Below are 17,684 nucleotides of genomic sequence, written 5' to 3'. Positions count from 1 at the left end.
CTGATTACCTAACGCAAAATAAATACATCTTGCTGAATTACTTGGTTATGAAAATTTGTATAAGTTATAAGTTAAGACTGTTCATTTGGTGGGCCGCAACATAAAACAATATATAAATTGTATGTAGGCAAATATACTACTTTACACAAAATACATTACCCCCACTGCACGATTCCTAGTCAATAATTATGCAGGCACGGTTTCAATCAATTAATCAACATGTATTTTGTTAATGTATTTTATAGTACAGAAATAGGCAGATATAACAAGCAGCTTTCTTAGACACACAGGGAGGCTGTGTGGTTCAGTGGTTAAAGAAGTCCCCGGTTCAAATCCCACCTCAGCCACTGACTCATTGTGTGACCCTGAGCAAGTCACTTAACCTCCTTGTGCTCCGTCTTTCAGGTGAGACGTAATTGTAAGTGACTCTGCAGCTGATGCATAGTTCACACACCCTAGTCTCTGTAAGTCACCTTGGATAAAGGCGTCTGCTAAATAAACAAATAATTAGAACACTGACAAAAAAAAAAACCTCAATATCACAAATATAATATAATTTTTTTCACGCCAAATCAATGTCTAAAAATAGATACTTCACGATTTTAAACATAATATTTATCAAAGTTAAATAGAGCTGTCACATTTAAAATTCGTAATTTTTCTCTACAATTATTATACAACAAATTCTACAGAAATTGGGAAATCTGTGATAGAAATGCAGCCTTAATCATGGTACACTAACATTCCATTGTCAAATATGTCAGTCAGGTCACTAATGTTTCAAAGTCTTCAGTCCTACTATAGGTTAGAGTTTGTACTATTGTGCTAGAGAAGATTGCTCTGCTGAAAAACTTTATCAGTTACCATTTATAATAGTTACTGCAGACTATGGATTGGCTGGCATTGGTGGTCACTTTATCATTCTGCAATTGCAATATCATGGCATATATTATTAATACATTTGGATTTCCATAATTCACCTGCTTAAGTGAGAACGGTTTTCTCTGTGTTATTTTTGTATTAAATCAATTAATCATAGAGAAATTAAACCCAGACTGTCTGGTTTCCGAGCTTCAGTGCAGTGGACTCTTATGGGAGTTCTGCCCAGGATTGTACAATCCTTTTTCTTATCTATTATTAATATTAGCTTCTGTTGAATATCATTTGAATCTATGCTTGTATTTGATACTTCAGTTTGGAATATGCAGATATTTCACAGACAATAATATAGATGAAACGTCTATGCTTCTTTCTGGTACGTAATAATTTCCTGTGTTGCAGTTCAAACTCACTCCAGTGGTTTAGCTGTGGTCAGACCCTATGACCTACTAGCTTGCAGTAGCTGATCTATAGTGTTGTATAGGGGGAGGGGGGAGGGGGGAGGGAGCAGTATTGATGTAAATTAATCTTTAATATTCCAGCAATTTCTATTTCTGCTACCAAAATCTCCTTGCTGCCCTATAGCAATATCTGTATTTTGTCATTGGCATATATTTGAAGAAATACCACAATCTATACAAGTACAGTATGCAGAGGTAAATAATCTGTCCCGTGATCTTGGTTTAAATCTTTGCAAAACTGACCATCATTGGCACAGGCTTTAATGTGATAAAGGCAGCTTTTTAGACGCTGATTTATAGTGCCCATAGTCAGTGAATCATCTTCCTCTGAATCTGTGAGGTACAAAAATACTAATTGGAATTTCAATCATATGAACATAAGGAACTGCAACTGCTATCTTCCCTGGTGGCAGTGTACAGTGGAGTGATGAGGCATGGAGGCATGGGTCATAGTTCTGCTTAAGGTTAGCTGTAAATGGATGTGAGAATCATTATTCATGAGGAACAGCTGAATGTACACCAATTGTAGGTGTAGTTTTGAAGAAACTGATGTTGCTGAAAGACACATGCAATTAAATTAAATTATTCTCTTGTAAATCAGACCATCAAGAAACAAGTAGTGTACAGTAGGGTGCATGTAGGAGTTATTAAATTAACATGCAGAGTTACTGAAATTTTGTAATATTGTTTTTGTTTTGTCTTAAAAAAAATATATATATAGTGTTTCATGTTTGATGCAACAAACCGACAGCTTTCTTTGACTACTGTATATTGTACACTTTGGAATGCCGGGGTGTATATTTCCTGGTTGTATATTTCTGACATGTCAGTGTAAGTTTTGTGTGGGACAAGACTCTGTCTGACAGCTTTTTTTAAATACTATACCCCTGTAAGTATGCATGCATCACATTAGAGAAAAGGGGAACTTGGTTCCTTTGATGTATGTCCATAGTGAATGCTGCAGCATATCAACACCATGGCATTAAACTTCAACGGTCTGCTTCAAATCCTGTACATAATGTTAAATCAAAGCCAGAGATCAAAGGTATGCAGTAAAGGGGACAAAAAATAAACCCAGATGACTCCTAAGATGTGTTTTCAGGGATTCGAAGGTTATATGGTGAAATTGGAACAGCACAGTTTGGATTTGACTTTAGGCAGTAATGTCATCTGACTCCGACATGCTGACATTGCTGATGTGAATGTCACCTGTAATTCTCCTGTTGCAGCATTGACACTTACATCGTCCTTTTAATTCTTAGCAAAGATTCATGTCTATCGAGGCAGTACCACTGAATAATGAATTCCGCTGCCTGACCGAGGCAGCTCCTTCTTGGTCATTTATGTTTGAGCAGCAGTATTATTTCCTAGCATTTACCTCTGATGGGAGTCAATAATTACATTTTATAGGCCTCAGAAGTGCTTAATAGTGTGTGAAAGTGCTGTAGTGTAGTCATTCAAACTATTATAAAAGTGAAAATATCAAGAAGGAGGCACACGACCATCCAGTTCTTTTTCGTAAAATGAGGGACTGTGGATTGTTAAAAAAAAAATATATAAATAAAGCGACCTTAACAACACTATGTTGATTATTGTTACTTTTATGAGAATCAAATTAAGCATTTTAGTTTAAATAAATTATGAGATTATCTGCATTCAATCAACAGTGTAATCATATAATGATGGTTCCTTTAGGTTTCCCTCGTCAAATATAGAAAGCTTTTTAAAACGGGTTAAGGGACTATCATTTTAGCACTCAGTGTTGTTTGCATTTGGAATTAACAGGTTTGTGAAATTGCCACTTCTTTACTGTGAGATTTGCTCCTTTTTGCGGTCTCAACAATATATAAACCTGTTAATTTATGAGTAGCTGGTTGTAAACGGCTTATTCATTACGATTTTAATTGAGTACTCTCATCTCACACTTTCAAAGTTTTCAACACACACGCTGTGTAAATGCCCCTTTAGAAATGTGTGTTTGCAGGGTGCTAGGTGCTATTATGTCATTTGTGGCATAATTATTTTACAACTGTGTAAGGATAGTAAGAGTTTTTAATATCAATCTGCACATTTTAATGCGAAGGTTAGTGAAAACAAGAGCTGGAAATTGAGGATAGGATAAAAGAGAGTTCGAATTGTCTGTCCTGTTCAGACGCTAGGCATTTCAGAATGGGGGTGTGGTGATTCCCATTTTGAATTTGAATGTTGACAAATAACGGAGTGAATGTTTAAAAAATGACATTTAATTTATTCCTGCAAATTCACGATTGGATAATAAAAGGCTCTCCTTTTTTATATGTTCCTTAAGCATCCAATTGGTTTTATATTTACAGTATTTATTTTTTATAAATGCATGAATGTTTATTCAGCAAAGTCAGAAAGGGTAACTTTTGGTATTTGTAGTGTTGCACACTTTATAAACCCCAGGGGCCCACTGTTACTTTTAATATGCTATGAATAAACAAAAGCACTAGCCAAATCAGTACTGTATCGTGTGCGATGCTGTTTTAGTCTCGAATGTCACCTTTAACGTTTGTTTGCAGAGAGATTACTGGAGAAGTTCGGGAACCTAGCCTGAGCAGATTACAGATTCTCAACACCTACAAAGAGTGCAATGAGACCTTGTGGTCTGTGTTGAAATGATCATGATGAAGCTTTTCCTAACTGCTTGTTGCATTCCTTTATGTTTTTGGTAGGGGGCCAGTTGTGTTGCATGTAATTAGGGTTATTAATCAGAGGTTTTTGTTTTCTTCTTTTTTAAAACAATAATGTTTTTTTTTTTACTTTTTTATTTTATTTGTAGTTACAGTTGTTTGGTAAGCCACTTGTTTGTCACTCACTAGTAAGTTTTATTAAAACAAATAATTCAAATTTTTCTTTGAGTACATGCCCTCCAAATTCCCTATTCTGATTATGATAAAGGAGAGGATGAGTAGAAAGTATATACATTTGCTTATTTGAAGACCCAATATAATGCCATGTATGTTAGGGGCATATTCTCATACAGTATGTACAGTTGATTTATTATTGTTTTTTAAAATATATATTGTTTAATTGACCTTCAAAAATCCTTTCTGTGCCACAGTTCTTTAGTGTGTGAAAACATTTTAATTGGTTCATTGTATTGCTTTTATATAAGTCACCCTTTTGTTTCTTTCTCTTTTGTTAATGTAACCATAAGTCTGTGATTACATTAGCAAGATATATCTCGACCTTGGAGACAAAAACCAACACAGAACACCTTGGTAAACTTTGACAGCTCCTTGCTTTAAAAATCAGATTGGATGAAACATGTGTACTCCAGTGTATTTACAACTGAAGGACACTTAGCTGTCACCTCTGACCTAACTGGTCACTAACGCAGTCCAGAAACTAATGGTTATTTGGTTATAATGGTTATTGCATGCACTTGCATTGCACCTACAGGATCATCCTGTGTTTTTTTATTATGATATCTCCTTGACATTCCTTTTTATTTTTTATTCCTGGTTGATTTATGATTTCATTTCAGTGGTCTGTTAAAATGCAGTTAAACTCTGAGTTAAAATATGCAAACTACAGCATGATTTTGTCTTTGGGCAGGATGTGCTGAAATGTATTTTAGTTGAGTGTACACACACACACACATACTGTATCTATGTATATATGTGTGTGTGTGTGTATATGTGTATATATATATATATATATATATATATATATATATATATATATATATATATATATATATATATACTTCAAGATTCCCTGCACTCGTATTGGCTCAGCTAGAAGTAGTTTATGCCCTTAGTATGTTTATTACAAAAACAAATCAAACAATATCACTCCACCAGTTTTATTTGTAGCAAAGTGGTGTTTATAGTAAATGTGAAACTGCAATAAATATATATATAAATATATATATATATATATATATATATATATATATATATATATATATATATATATATAAATACAACATCATTTTAGGAATTTGCTATGAAATCCCCCCCACCCCGCCTTGGCTTTGTCATTGCATATTCTGCTGTTAATGTTTCATTTCTTCTTATGCAGCGACCTTCACCTCCCCTCATCCCCCCGCCTGAAGAGGAGGAAGGAGAGAAGAGCTGTGGGCCTGTGGGCCTGTGGGAAGCATTGACACCCTGTAATGGCTGCAGGAATCTGGGATTCCCTAGTCTCTCACAGGTATTTAGCTCCCTTGTCATTCAGAATCCAAGATTATAGTTGTTGCATGTTTAGGTGGTATTATCCTGTTTGACATTTGGCAACCTGATAAGTCTATAGAAATTTGACATTTTGTTCTCTTTACCCTTTTGTTGGGTAACGGTACATACTGTTAGAACGGACATTGGAAATTCATATTATAAATGCATGACAGATATGACGTGCTTTGACAGGTGTCATTGTCTTTTGGGAGATATTTCTCATCAGATGCAGTCCTTAAGTTCTCCTCTGGAACTCTGAATGTGGTGACTTTGCTGTAGTATTTCATCCTATTTACACTATAATAATCATGTAGTACTACAATGTATTTTATTCTTCCCCTCTGTTTTTGTTAATATACAATAAATTACCTGTACAGTACTAAGGACCTACAAAGATTAAACCTTTTACTGATACAAGCCACGGTTTTATTGTCAAAATTATATTTCTACTGGAGCAGTGTGTCATTAGTCTCCCTGACAAATAGCACAGTAATGAAGGCTATTAAGGGCGTTGTATCCTAGATAACAAGGAAGATCATTATGAGGCAACATGCATTCAAAGACTGCAATTTGGTCAATTTACAAACTGCAAATGTGTTTCAGCTATAAGGATAGTATAATACTCAATCTAACTACAAAACATTTATTTATATAAAAAAAAACCCTTCTCGCTCTGTGTTTATTGCTGGTTGCAAGTCAATCCTGCTGAAAGTGTTCAAGTGTTCCTTAATGGCATTTGAATCAGAGCAGGTTTCCATGGGATCAAGGTAACTGAAATACAATTTCTTTACTGGGGAATTTTTAAACAGAATTGACATGTACAATGTATTGCTAATAATAATAATAATAATAATAATAATAATAATAATAATAATAATAATAATAATAATAATAATGCATTTTAAAGTTCTGAACATTTATTTTACTTTAATTTAACAACCCCCACCATGTTATGTACTAACTTGTGTTTAGAAAACATTTATATATTTTAATGTAAGCTTGGCAAACTAATTTAGGAGAAATAAACTTTCAGAAGAAATGTTTTATAAGCTAATTTCTTTTCACAGTGCTAAAATGTGGATGTTTTAAGTGAAAAATACCAAAAATACATTCGCTTCTCTTTGAAACAATAATTCTGACTCAAAGTGAATGTGTTCCTGGTGCCACTTAATACAGTACTAATACCATTTACAGGGCCTTTTCATTACACACAGAAATACTATGAGGCCAACACTTCTAGATTTTTTAAAAAAAATTTTATGGTAAAGGTAAATGGAACTTTACATCAAATGTGCCATGGTGAAATAAACTTATTTATTGTATTTCTATCTTTGTTTAAGCATTTCGTGGGGTTCTGAAAAATATATTGTTTTACATCCCCACATGTTGCTACAACTATTTAAATAATGTACCTGCAATTTTTCTTTTCATTAGAAAATGATTCAGTACCGTCAGCCAATCAGCTTCCAGCTCTAGCGGGCACTAGTACACAGTAGATGCCCACTGGAACATCTCAGCACCAACTGTGAATCGAATTTAAAATCAATCCGCGCAAGTGCTGGCTTTCTTTTAGATTTTTTTTTTTTTTTTTTATCTTTTAAGCATAGTTCACATCTATTGGACAGTAAATACTAAACAAAGACACAATTTGGTCCAAATTAATTTATTATTCACCAAAACCAGCCAATCAATACTTTGCATTGACGAAAGCAACCAATCATTGATCGTTATTGCTGTGTTACCTGTTTGACCATGTGGGCAATGATCCTTACACTAGCAGTGCACTAGAGCGGACATTTTGAAAAGAGCTTTAAACAGACTTTAAAGTAAAAAGTTAACGGATCTTAACAATGAAAAGAAAAATTACAGGTACATTATTTAAACAGTTGTAGCAACACCTGAGGGCATGTAACTCCTATATTTTTTGGAACCCCGCTACGTACTCTGTAAGGCTTATTAGTGATGTCAAGAACATGATGCCAACACTGCCTCACAGCTCTAAATATACTCAAGAGTATTATGTGTATTCAGCTGAGGTCTGGTCAGCAGGAGAGTACCCTGCTGTACATTAATTGAAAATCTTAGATCAGATTTTTTATGCAACCAGTCAGCCTTACCTTCCCTTTTTTTAAAGGCCACTTTTTGTAATACGGCTGTAATGTTGGCTTCCTGTAGACATGAAAAAAATCTAGCATACCTCCCAAGTAAATTAACTCTTAATTTTTCTTAAAAATATTTTTAACAATGAGGTTTAAACCTCATTTGCCTTCTACTGTGTCCCCTTCCACTTCCTTATTTTCTCAGACTGCTTTGCTGTACAGAACATGATGAACATAATTATGCTCTGAATCAGACTGGGGTGGAACATGCGTCTGTAAATCTCCTTAAAAATGTGTCTGGTGTGTCACGCTTCCATCAGCTGTGTCAGCACATAATACCACTTTTCAAGCTGTGTATACTCTGTTGGCCAGCCTGGGCTGAATTTGTCAACGTAGTTATCAATAAGTGGAAGATGAGGTGCTTGTTTTTGGATGGTAGGCTCCCCTTTGCTAGAAACTTCAACGAGATAACAGGCTTTTTTTCCCCCACTTGAGACCTATATGTCCATCAGATAAATACGTCTTGCAGTCATTTCCTGTATTTATGATGCTTATCTTGTCCCTGTCTTGTTTAATATGTCAGGCTACAACAGAGGTCATCCAGAGGAAAAAAAGAAGACAAATTGATTTAAATAAGTCAGGTTGCATGGCCTATTAATCTTCAGAAGTTCACCTTTTCCCTCGGCTTGCCAATGTCACTTCTTTTCTTCTTTTACCATTTAACCTCAACAATGGCTCTGGGCCAGTCCTGTAAAGATGACCTCGTGAATACAAAAAGCCTGTACAGTCAATCTAGGTATTATTCCCTTCAGCAGACGTGGTGCTTGCAGAGAACTTCCCCTCACAGCTATGTGACCTTGACTGGAACACCCCCTCAAACCTCAAACACAGACGTGTCAGTTTTGGTTTTGTGATATGTGGACTAATGTTCGATCAGGGCTAGGTTGAGACCATCAAACTGATTTACCATTTGACCACAGTCGGATTCTAACCCAGGCCTGTTGAGGTGACAACTGAAGAAAATGTCTTATTAAATGTTTTTGAAGTAATGATCTTCCGTAGGACTTTTGGTAATGACGTTCAGGTGCAACACGGGTAGCTACACCTCTGATCAAAAAGTTCTCTTGATCGTTGTGCCCCTGTGGTTTTCTGTTAAGTCATGAAACGGGTAGTTTTTTTTATTATTATTTTAGCTCTGTGGTTTACACATCAAAGTCTAAAAGCAGCTTCTCAACCATGTTATTTTTTCAGAAACACGCAGATTGCCTGGGTGTTCAGTTGCATAATCGCACAGAAGCCTTGGCTATCTGCTCCCATATGGAGCTGATTCAACAGAGTAAAATGACATGCCCACTTGTTTTCTAAAATATAGTGGGTGCTTTTTCTTCTTGATATTGTTGACAGGATTAGCAGGTTATTTAGCCAGATTTTGTGAAACCAGTCAAATTATATTCATATAATTGTTTATTGTGTGTAGGTTTAAATTACTAGATGATGCACATTCCTATACAGTATATCCAGGTTATGTGGAATAATGTAGTGCAATAATCCATCTACTGGCCAGGCCCAACATTGCTGGGCTTCTGAATTTTGAAGGCATACAGGTATATATATATATATTTTTCCTTCCAGAGAAATTGGGTGTAATATTTACATTTGCTTCAAAATCTTCCCTGAATTATTAATCTGTATTCATCATAACATTTGATATTTACTGTGTGTGTGTGTATATATATATATATATATATACCGTATTCCTTTCAATTTAAGACGCCCTCGAATTTAAGGCGTAGCCCAAATTTCCCACCCTCAATTTGAGGAAAAATGAAAACATCAAATAAATATGCATTTACAAAGAAACACCCTCAATTACGCATATGGAGGCAGTTTGCGGCAGTCTGCTGTCACACAGAGCATTACAGTTAAGTGCTGCTTCTCATTTGCAGTCGTGATTACTCACTGTTTTGTGGTATTGCTTGGCATGCCGAAAAATATGGGGGTCTGATTAGCATTTCCAGTCTGTCCAACCTGGTGCTGTTTGTTAGAAACGCTGAAATTGTAAAAGCTTCTCTTTTGAATTCTTCAGGAAGCTGGTGACGCTTCTTTGAAAATGGCTGCCTGTACGTCATGGATGATTCGAGATCGGGCAGTAACGTTTTGGTTCGTCTTTTCTCAGCAGTCAGTCACGTTGCTGCTTGTGTATTCAGGCAGTGACATCATTGTTTGTCTTTTGTCTTGTTTGTTTGTATTAAGTCATGTATACTAGTAGTTTGTATACTCAGGTTGTCCTGTCTTTTGTTGGTGATTTTTAATACATGCGTCCCTATACTGTACTCAAATTTAAAACGCAGGCTATTTTTGAGAAGCAAAAAATGATCCAAAAAGTGTGTCTAAATTCGAAGGAATACGGTATGTTTGTTTAATTTGAGTTGGTAGAAAGCAAGGCACACATCTGGCTAGCTGTTATGCTATGCAAACAGTCTAACCTGCATGTTTTTCTGTGGATGGTAGATAATAATAAATAGAGCTTAGATGAAAAATATAAAATAAATAAATAAACTAAGGAACCCTGGCATCAGCAAATACTGTACTGTACAAAACATGTGCATGTTCCAGGATTCTTCACATTAGGATTTCAATTGACCTGGCTTCTGTGTCACAGGGGTTTGAATGGAGACAATGTTATTTGATTATACAGCACATGGCTGATGGTGATTTAGACAAGTTTAAAACTTTGAAATAAGACTGTGTATGTATACAGTACTGTATTATACAATTTAAGGGTATTTGTGGTTGAGTTGTGTTCTTTTTTTTTTTTTCTTTTTTTTGCTAGCTTGCACATTCTTGAAAATACTTATACACACCCACTTAGATTTTCAATACTGCTTCAGTACTACTGCCTACTTGTGTGGGAACAGCCTAAATGTGCCATCATATTGGAGAAATTATACCATGACTTTAAGAAACAAAGTATGGATGGTACTATTGCTGCTTTAAATTAAAACTAGCAGGAGGCAGCACGCATGCCTATAGGTACAGCGTGGGAGAAATCTGAAGGAGTATTTCCCCAAGGCTAGAAGAAGCTTGTCACACTCAGTTATCTTATTACAGTGTTAATTTGGGAAGTCCAATATAATCAGGTTTGCACTTTCTTATATGAGTCAAAGTGTTAGGAGTGGAGGCTTTCTTCCTACTGAAAGAAAATTGTTAGAACTTTAGCATTTATAAATCTGATGAAGAAAGTAATAGGTTTACCAAGGTTGCTAGGATACAGCAGATTCATAAAGTGCAGAGGTGGGATATGTTCCCACTTAAACTGAAAATCTGTGCTTGATCAAATAATCCTAGAGCAGATGTCTGCTGACGATTAGCTTGGCGTGTGACAGCAATGTTGAGTTTGAGACCCCTTTTACCACAAGAGGAAATCATTGAACTGCAGAACCTTGGAGATGTCATATTTAATGGCAGTGTCGTAGTGTGTACTGTATTCTACTGAAACTGGTCAGTTGCTTAAAAATACCAAAATGTCATATTTAAAGAAAACACTATGAACACAAGGTTCAGCTGGGAGGGAGGCTGTGGCGACGGCTATGGTTGATAGACTGTCAAGTTTGTTGTTGAAACTATAACCTGATTATCCAGGATTACATGTGGAGTTTTTGATCCAAATAATTTTTGATTTATGCAAATGATTGTGTATGGAGAGGTTTAATCATAAGTAATGAAATGGGTGCAGACTATTTTCTGAATCTACAGCTTTTGGATTTCATGCCATTCATTTTTTTGCTTGCTCCTATAATGCAATGGCACTTTTGTTTATTTTATGGTGAAATGAACGAGAGATAAACAATCATTAACAACTCGTTTCACAAAAAAAAATAAAATTAAAGTGTTGCAATTTAAGTTCCCTTTCAATTCGAAAACAACCACCAAAACATTACTTATGGGATATGCCTCCCTATTGGTAGGTATTCACTGAGCTCCATTTCAGAGCTGCCGATCGGCCCCTTCCTGGGTGACGTCCTCAGTCATAAACAAAAATACATTTCAAGAATCACAGTACAAGTATTAATACAATTAAGAGCAAGATAAAATACAGTGACTTCGGTTCTAGCAAGTACAAGTATATGACAAAATATGATTCAATAATTGAGCAGATAACAGTGTCAGTGATAGTTACTGTAAACACCTGCCTGAAAAATGTGACTGAAAAATGTGGTGGAACATTACAACATAAAACATTTGGGGAAAATGTGTGCATGGATAGCTCATTACCATTGCAACTAACCTTTCAGTACCTCAAGTGAGATGAGAGATTTTTAATTCCCTGCACAGAGAAAGTAGTAGTAAAAATATGCATAAAAGCAACAGTTCATCTGATTGTACATGATTGCATTCAGGGCAGTCTGTACAAGTGTGTTAAGTGTGAGTGATAGAAGTTTAGAGTAGCTATGTGATGGACAGGTGGGTAAGGGTCACCATTTTGAACAAGATCCCTACAAATAAAGAGCTAACAAAGAGATTATTTATGGAACTGCCTAAAATATGGTTCTTTCATCCGTTTCCGGGATTTGTTCTATTTTAGAACAAGAGACTGTTCAAGTGAATGGAAATTTCCTTTGGTCTTAATGCTTATACATCAGAGGATTACAGTCAGATGTAATCTGCTGAGATGAAAAGCCACCTTATGATTACGTTATCAGCTACCTTTTCATTTGCTGAATGATGGACTATAATTGGATATAATCACTTCAGTGCAAAATCCACCACAGGTGTCCGAAAAGGTCAAATTCAACCAACATAAGACCCAAAAGATGAGAGAGGCATACTCCTGCCAAGTTTAGACAGATTTACAAATGGATTATTAATGTTTGTATTAGACAGGTGGTTACATTTCAACCATTAATATATTACCATCTAGTTTTAAACTGTAAGGGCCCTATTTAGTAAACATGAGCCGCTATCGCTAGGAAACATTTAGAATCGGGAGTTAGGCTTGTGTAGCTCACCTTCGAACCTTGGTCACCATCGCTGCCTTTATTATAAATGCTTTCCTGTTAATATATATATATATATATATAGATGGTACACATTTGGGTCTTAAACAACAAGAACTAAGTCCACTTTTTTTTTTTTTTATTGGTCCTCATGCGTACCTGTTATGTGAACCCCTGTCTATAAGGCTTTGTCTGACCTGCCTGGCACTTGCAGCATCTGCAACTTCCAACACTGGGGCTTCAAGTTCAGAATCTGCTTCCTTCAAACCCTGTAATCTTTCCTCTGTAAGTTCAACATGCATTCAACCAGACAGATGACTAAATATTTCAGGACGTCTCTTCCTCCTCTCCTCTTTGTCTGGCCACGTAGAAATTATTATTATTATTATTATTATTATTATTATTATTATTATTATTATTATTATTCATTTCTTAGCAGACACCCTCATTTAGGGCAACTTATAATTGTTACGAAATCACAGTACAAAGTATCACATTAATCCAGTGCGTACATATTTATTTTATTTCTCTCTTTTCTTTGTCTGCTTCCCTGGTAGTTTCACCGGTATTTATAGATGACCATGTAATTTGCACAGTTTAGACCTGGTTTTCACATGTCAACTGAAACGCAAACGCTAACACTGTTGATGGTGTGCTAAATCGCTACATTTGTATGTAAATGAGGACACTCCCCTAATGTTCAGCCCATGTCCAGCACTAACGCTAATTTGCCAATTGGGCACTAAAACACGGTTGCTAAATCACATATGTGGGCAAAGTCTGTTTGCCCACATGTGCGCCTGATTCTGGTGCGCTAACTGTTACCTTAGGGGTTTGCGAACGTTGCTAAATAGGGCCCTAAGACTTTTATTTATCCACAGGCCAGATATTATATGCAAAACAGGCAAGCACCACACCAGGCTCTCCCCAGTGTGTGTTTTTTTTAAAAAAAAATTATTATTCTAATATGAATACAGCTCTTCTGATTTGTAGGGTTCATATTTTTCAGCTAGTTAAGATTTTGCTTTTCTACCTGTTCATTTTCTCTGGGCCTTGTACACATTCTGTGGACCTCTTGCATTAAGCGCCCATGAATGGCTGGGGATACAGTGTTGAAAATGGCTACAGTTAGGCAGCATGCTGGAATCTCGGCTCAGTCCTGACCTGAACGCCACCTGTTATTCAGTCATGACCCTCTCAAGCACAGACTGTAAATTGGGCCAAAATGTCTCGCCTTGAATCATTCACAATGCTTGAACTTAAAACTTTAAAAACTGCATATATTTCTGTTCCTTTTTATTCAGCCTGCTTTAAAATTTCTGATCTGTTCTACCTATTCAGCCCTGCCTCCTACTGTTGTGAATCTATGGGTCTGTCTTTCTCTACACAGACTTTGATATGTTGCTTTTGTTTCTTGTATTTCATACATTTCTATCTTTCCTATTAATATTAAAATGGTGGCATGCTCCCTCAAGGTAGTTTCTTCTTCTTTATGTTTCCAAATGTTTTTCACTGTACGTTTGTTTTTAACATGGCATAAATAATGCAGTGCCAATCATGAATATATTTCCTGTTTAGCTTGCTAAGATCTGGGTTGCAGAATACGAGACACACAAATTAGAGGTTTGCTTTTTGTTTTTGCTTTTGCTTTCTCGAGGAGAGATTGTTTCCTGTGTTTATTTTTCTGAAACTACAAAAAATAAAATATGTTTCAGTTCGTATGAAAGTGATCATAAAACATTTAAGGAGTTTTTGTTTTCCTGGATTCAAGAGAAAACCACTAAGACATCAGGTAATTCAAATATATATATTGTGCAACCATATAAGCTAAACACATTTGAGCATTGTATAGAATAGGCATCTTTTAAATTGAGTAAGTGAACAGTTATAGTATATTTATCATGTACTAGGCCTTGTTGCCAGCCTTAGATACAATCAAATGTGTTCGTTAGGCATCACTTGAAATCATGACAATGCACTAGCATAACATGCTTTTAGAGTATTGGCATTGCATGTTTGTTTGTTTTTTGCTTGCTAAAAACAAATTATAATTGTTTGCATTAAGGAAAAAGTCTTACTAACCAAACTAATCAGTTAGACCTTTAAATGTAGGTAAGAAAACAGATTTTTGATTTTATGATTTATTTTCTTACCGGTACACGTTGTCTATCTCTCTTCTTATTAGCTTCACAACTGGATTCCATTCAGCCTGTAGTAACCCCATTGAGCCCTGCAGCTTCACCTGCAGACAGCTGCTGAATTGCTGTTCTCATTCATTCACAAGGGAAGGCGGCAGCTTTTTCAGTCACTCAAAGCAGATTTAGTACCCACAGAATTGTTGAATGTGGTGTGTTTTTTTTATCTCTGCAATACTGGTTGTATTTCCTACAAAGTAAAGATCCTGTCCTAATGTTTGATGTGACTGGCATGAGGTTTTAGCCTTGTAGTCATTATTCTGAGCATCACAAAGGTTTCTCACCCGGCTGGTATTTTCCAGGTCTTGACACCGATGCTGCAACACTCCAGTCTCATCCTGTTGATCTCTTTTGTTAGAGTCGTAGTCCCTCAGTGCAGTAGGGCTATCCCTTTTCTCTTTTTCTCTCTCTCTCTCTGATCTTAATTCCCTCATCATGTATTTGCAGTGTTATGCTGTAATTGAGATCCACTGGCTTAACAGACTGTGCTCTCACACAGGTCTCTTGAGTCAAGAACAGTACTGTATAGTGTAGCCATTGTATGGTTCAAGTGCCCTGTAACCATTTTTTCCCAGTGTTCCTTATAAATATGCAGTGTTAATTCTCTAGGATAAAGCTGTGGGGATAAATCTTTTTTTTTTTTTTTTTTTTTTTTTACTCTGTAGAATTCTAGGTACTTAAGAATTTCTATAGAATGGAACTGAATGCTATATTCAACTATATGGGTTGTTCTCAATGAGGAATTGGACAGGAAAGCACTCAAAGTTCTACTTTTAAGATGGCACAGATAGTAAGCACTGTTTTATTACCCCAGGGAATTTTCTATAGACCGGGACATGCTGGTATCATAACTTACTTCAATTAAGTATTGTTGTAACTGACTCATAGCATGTAAGGTCATGTTGGTGAACTTTCCTGACAGAAGATAAATTGCAGATGCATGTCATTATAGACTCAGTGCACTTTGAACCCCCCCCCCTTCCTAAAATCTATAAAGTTATGAATGTGAGGGTACTCCGGGATATAACAAGGGAACGAATCCTTGGGGTTAAAAAGTGTTTCTGTAGTTATGTAGTTAGGGTTTACTTCTGTGCTTACTGTTCCACTTTTAAGCATCCAGTTTAGGGTCCAGATCTTATTTTTTTGAATGGTTGTTGGAAAGGCTACACATCTATTCAATTCTAATAAAAGCAACACTATCTCAGCAGCTGCTGCTGTCAGTGTGAAAACGTGTAACACTAGGAACTGCAATTAATGTTTTCCAGATACCAGCTGTTTAGCAGAAGAAAACTCACTAAAATGAAACAGTTCAATTTTACCAACTTAAACCCATTTTAAGCTTCAGCCTTTGTCCCAGTATTTTTTAATTTAATTAATTTTAATATACAGGCTTATTTTACTGAATTCTGATTTACTTGAGACTTTTAATATATCATTCATATTTTTAATGCCTGTATAATATGTGGCTTGCCTGCATTAATTTCACACCAGATTAATAATTCCAGAAGGCCCTTTATCAATTAGTCTCATAAATTGGCCTCTTGAGAGAATCTGACTCTTATGGTGTTCACATCCGACAGGATTATACTGTACTCCTTGTTTCCAAGAACAACATTAAGCAGATAGATTGATTATCAGTTACCAGTGCAAGAGATTTATGAACATTAACAACACTTGCAAAACTCCCTTATGAGCTGTAACAGTGTGTGCAAAATTCTGTTACAAATGACATCTGATCTTGCAAGACATGAAATTGTCAATGAATCCCAATTCCTGTGTAGTTCTGAGTCCTGCTTTCTGAATAAAGTTTGCTGCCTCCTGGTCGAGGTGACCCAGTGACACAACACAAATCACTTCAGGAGCTTGCGCACAATAAAAAGGTCACCTTCGTTTCTCTGTAGTCTGACGTAAAAAGAGCCCAAGCTTTACTTTGTCTATTGAGTATGATGGATAGGTTAGTTATGGAACTTCAGAACCATTACTACATCCTATCTGGAGATGTGACATTAAGCAGGATTGATGTGAGATTGAAAATGCACTGATTGAGAATATATATTTTTTTCTTATCCACATAATCATTTTTTAGTTGTGTGTTGTCATTCTATCTGTGTGGGTCCTTTTGCCAATAACTGAAAATACTAAGATCATGCCTATGTTTCTTGCTGCAGGCTTAGCTCTGGTGTAAATGCTTTGTGAATATTCCCTGATATGTGTACCAGTAACTGTTCCTTTGGTCAGTGGAAGTGTGACAAGCTATAAAAGGTACTATTTAGGTAACTTTTGTTTATGGCTGTAATGTAATCACTTTGTGTGTTTGAATAGATTGAAGATCTTTGCTAGAAGCCCCTTTTCCTCACTATAGTTTCTTTCTGTTTCTATCAGTGTGCTGTACACATGCCTTCTGTTTATTCACAGTATGGTTCCCCTCTTTCACCTTGTGTTAGGAACGTATGTCTGATGTGTGTTGACGTGTCGGACACGCCGACACACAAGGGAAGGGCTCTTTTGTCCCCAGCTCCGCGGTTGGAAAGAACCCGCTCTTCATCCTCCACAACAAAAAGACCAAGCAGTTCCAGGGAGAAACAGGACACCATGTCTCCCCGAGAAAGAGACCAACAAAATCCAAACACACCCGTGACAGCAGGGAGAAAGATGTGCTTCCGAAAACAGTGGCGGCCATTACTGAAATTCCTAGTGTCTACTGAACTCCTGCACAGGTAACGATGCCAACAGTGACCAAAGATCTTTTTTCCAGTGGCTGCAGGAGTTTGAGAGCTCAAGGCAGACTCTGCCTCCCCAGCAAGTACACCGGCCGGCGGTTTCTGATACTGCAACAGCATGGAGTGCACGG

At 36.3% G+C, this 17,684-nt stretch overlaps 1 protein-coding gene across 11 annotated transcripts in view; it reads left to right on the top strand.

Moving 5' to 3' along the window:
* Positions 1 to 17,684, top strand: part of LOC117419806 (ankyrin repeat and sterile alpha motif domain-containing protein 1B-like) — a 260,532-nt gene that overhangs the window by 97,082 nt on the left and 145,766 nt on the right. For all 11 annotated transcript variants that reach the window (XM_058986231.1, XM_058986226.1, XM_058986225.1 and 8 more), the window contains one exon: positions 5,391 to 5,522. In XM_058986231.1, the coding sequence (XP_058842214.1) occupies positions 5,391 to 5,522 (132 nt within the window). The remainder of the gene's footprint in view (positions 1 to 5,390; positions 5,523 to 17,684) is intronic.

This window comes from Acipenser ruthenus, chromosome 14 (assembly GCF_902713425.1).
Source record: "Acipenser ruthenus chromosome 14, fAciRut3.2 maternal haplotype, whole genome shotgun sequence".
Lineage (NCBI taxonomy): Eukaryota > Metazoa > Chordata > Actinopteri > Acipenseriformes > Acipenseridae > Acipenser > Acipenser ruthenus.
This window is presented reverse-complemented; position numbering and strand designations above follow the sequence as displayed.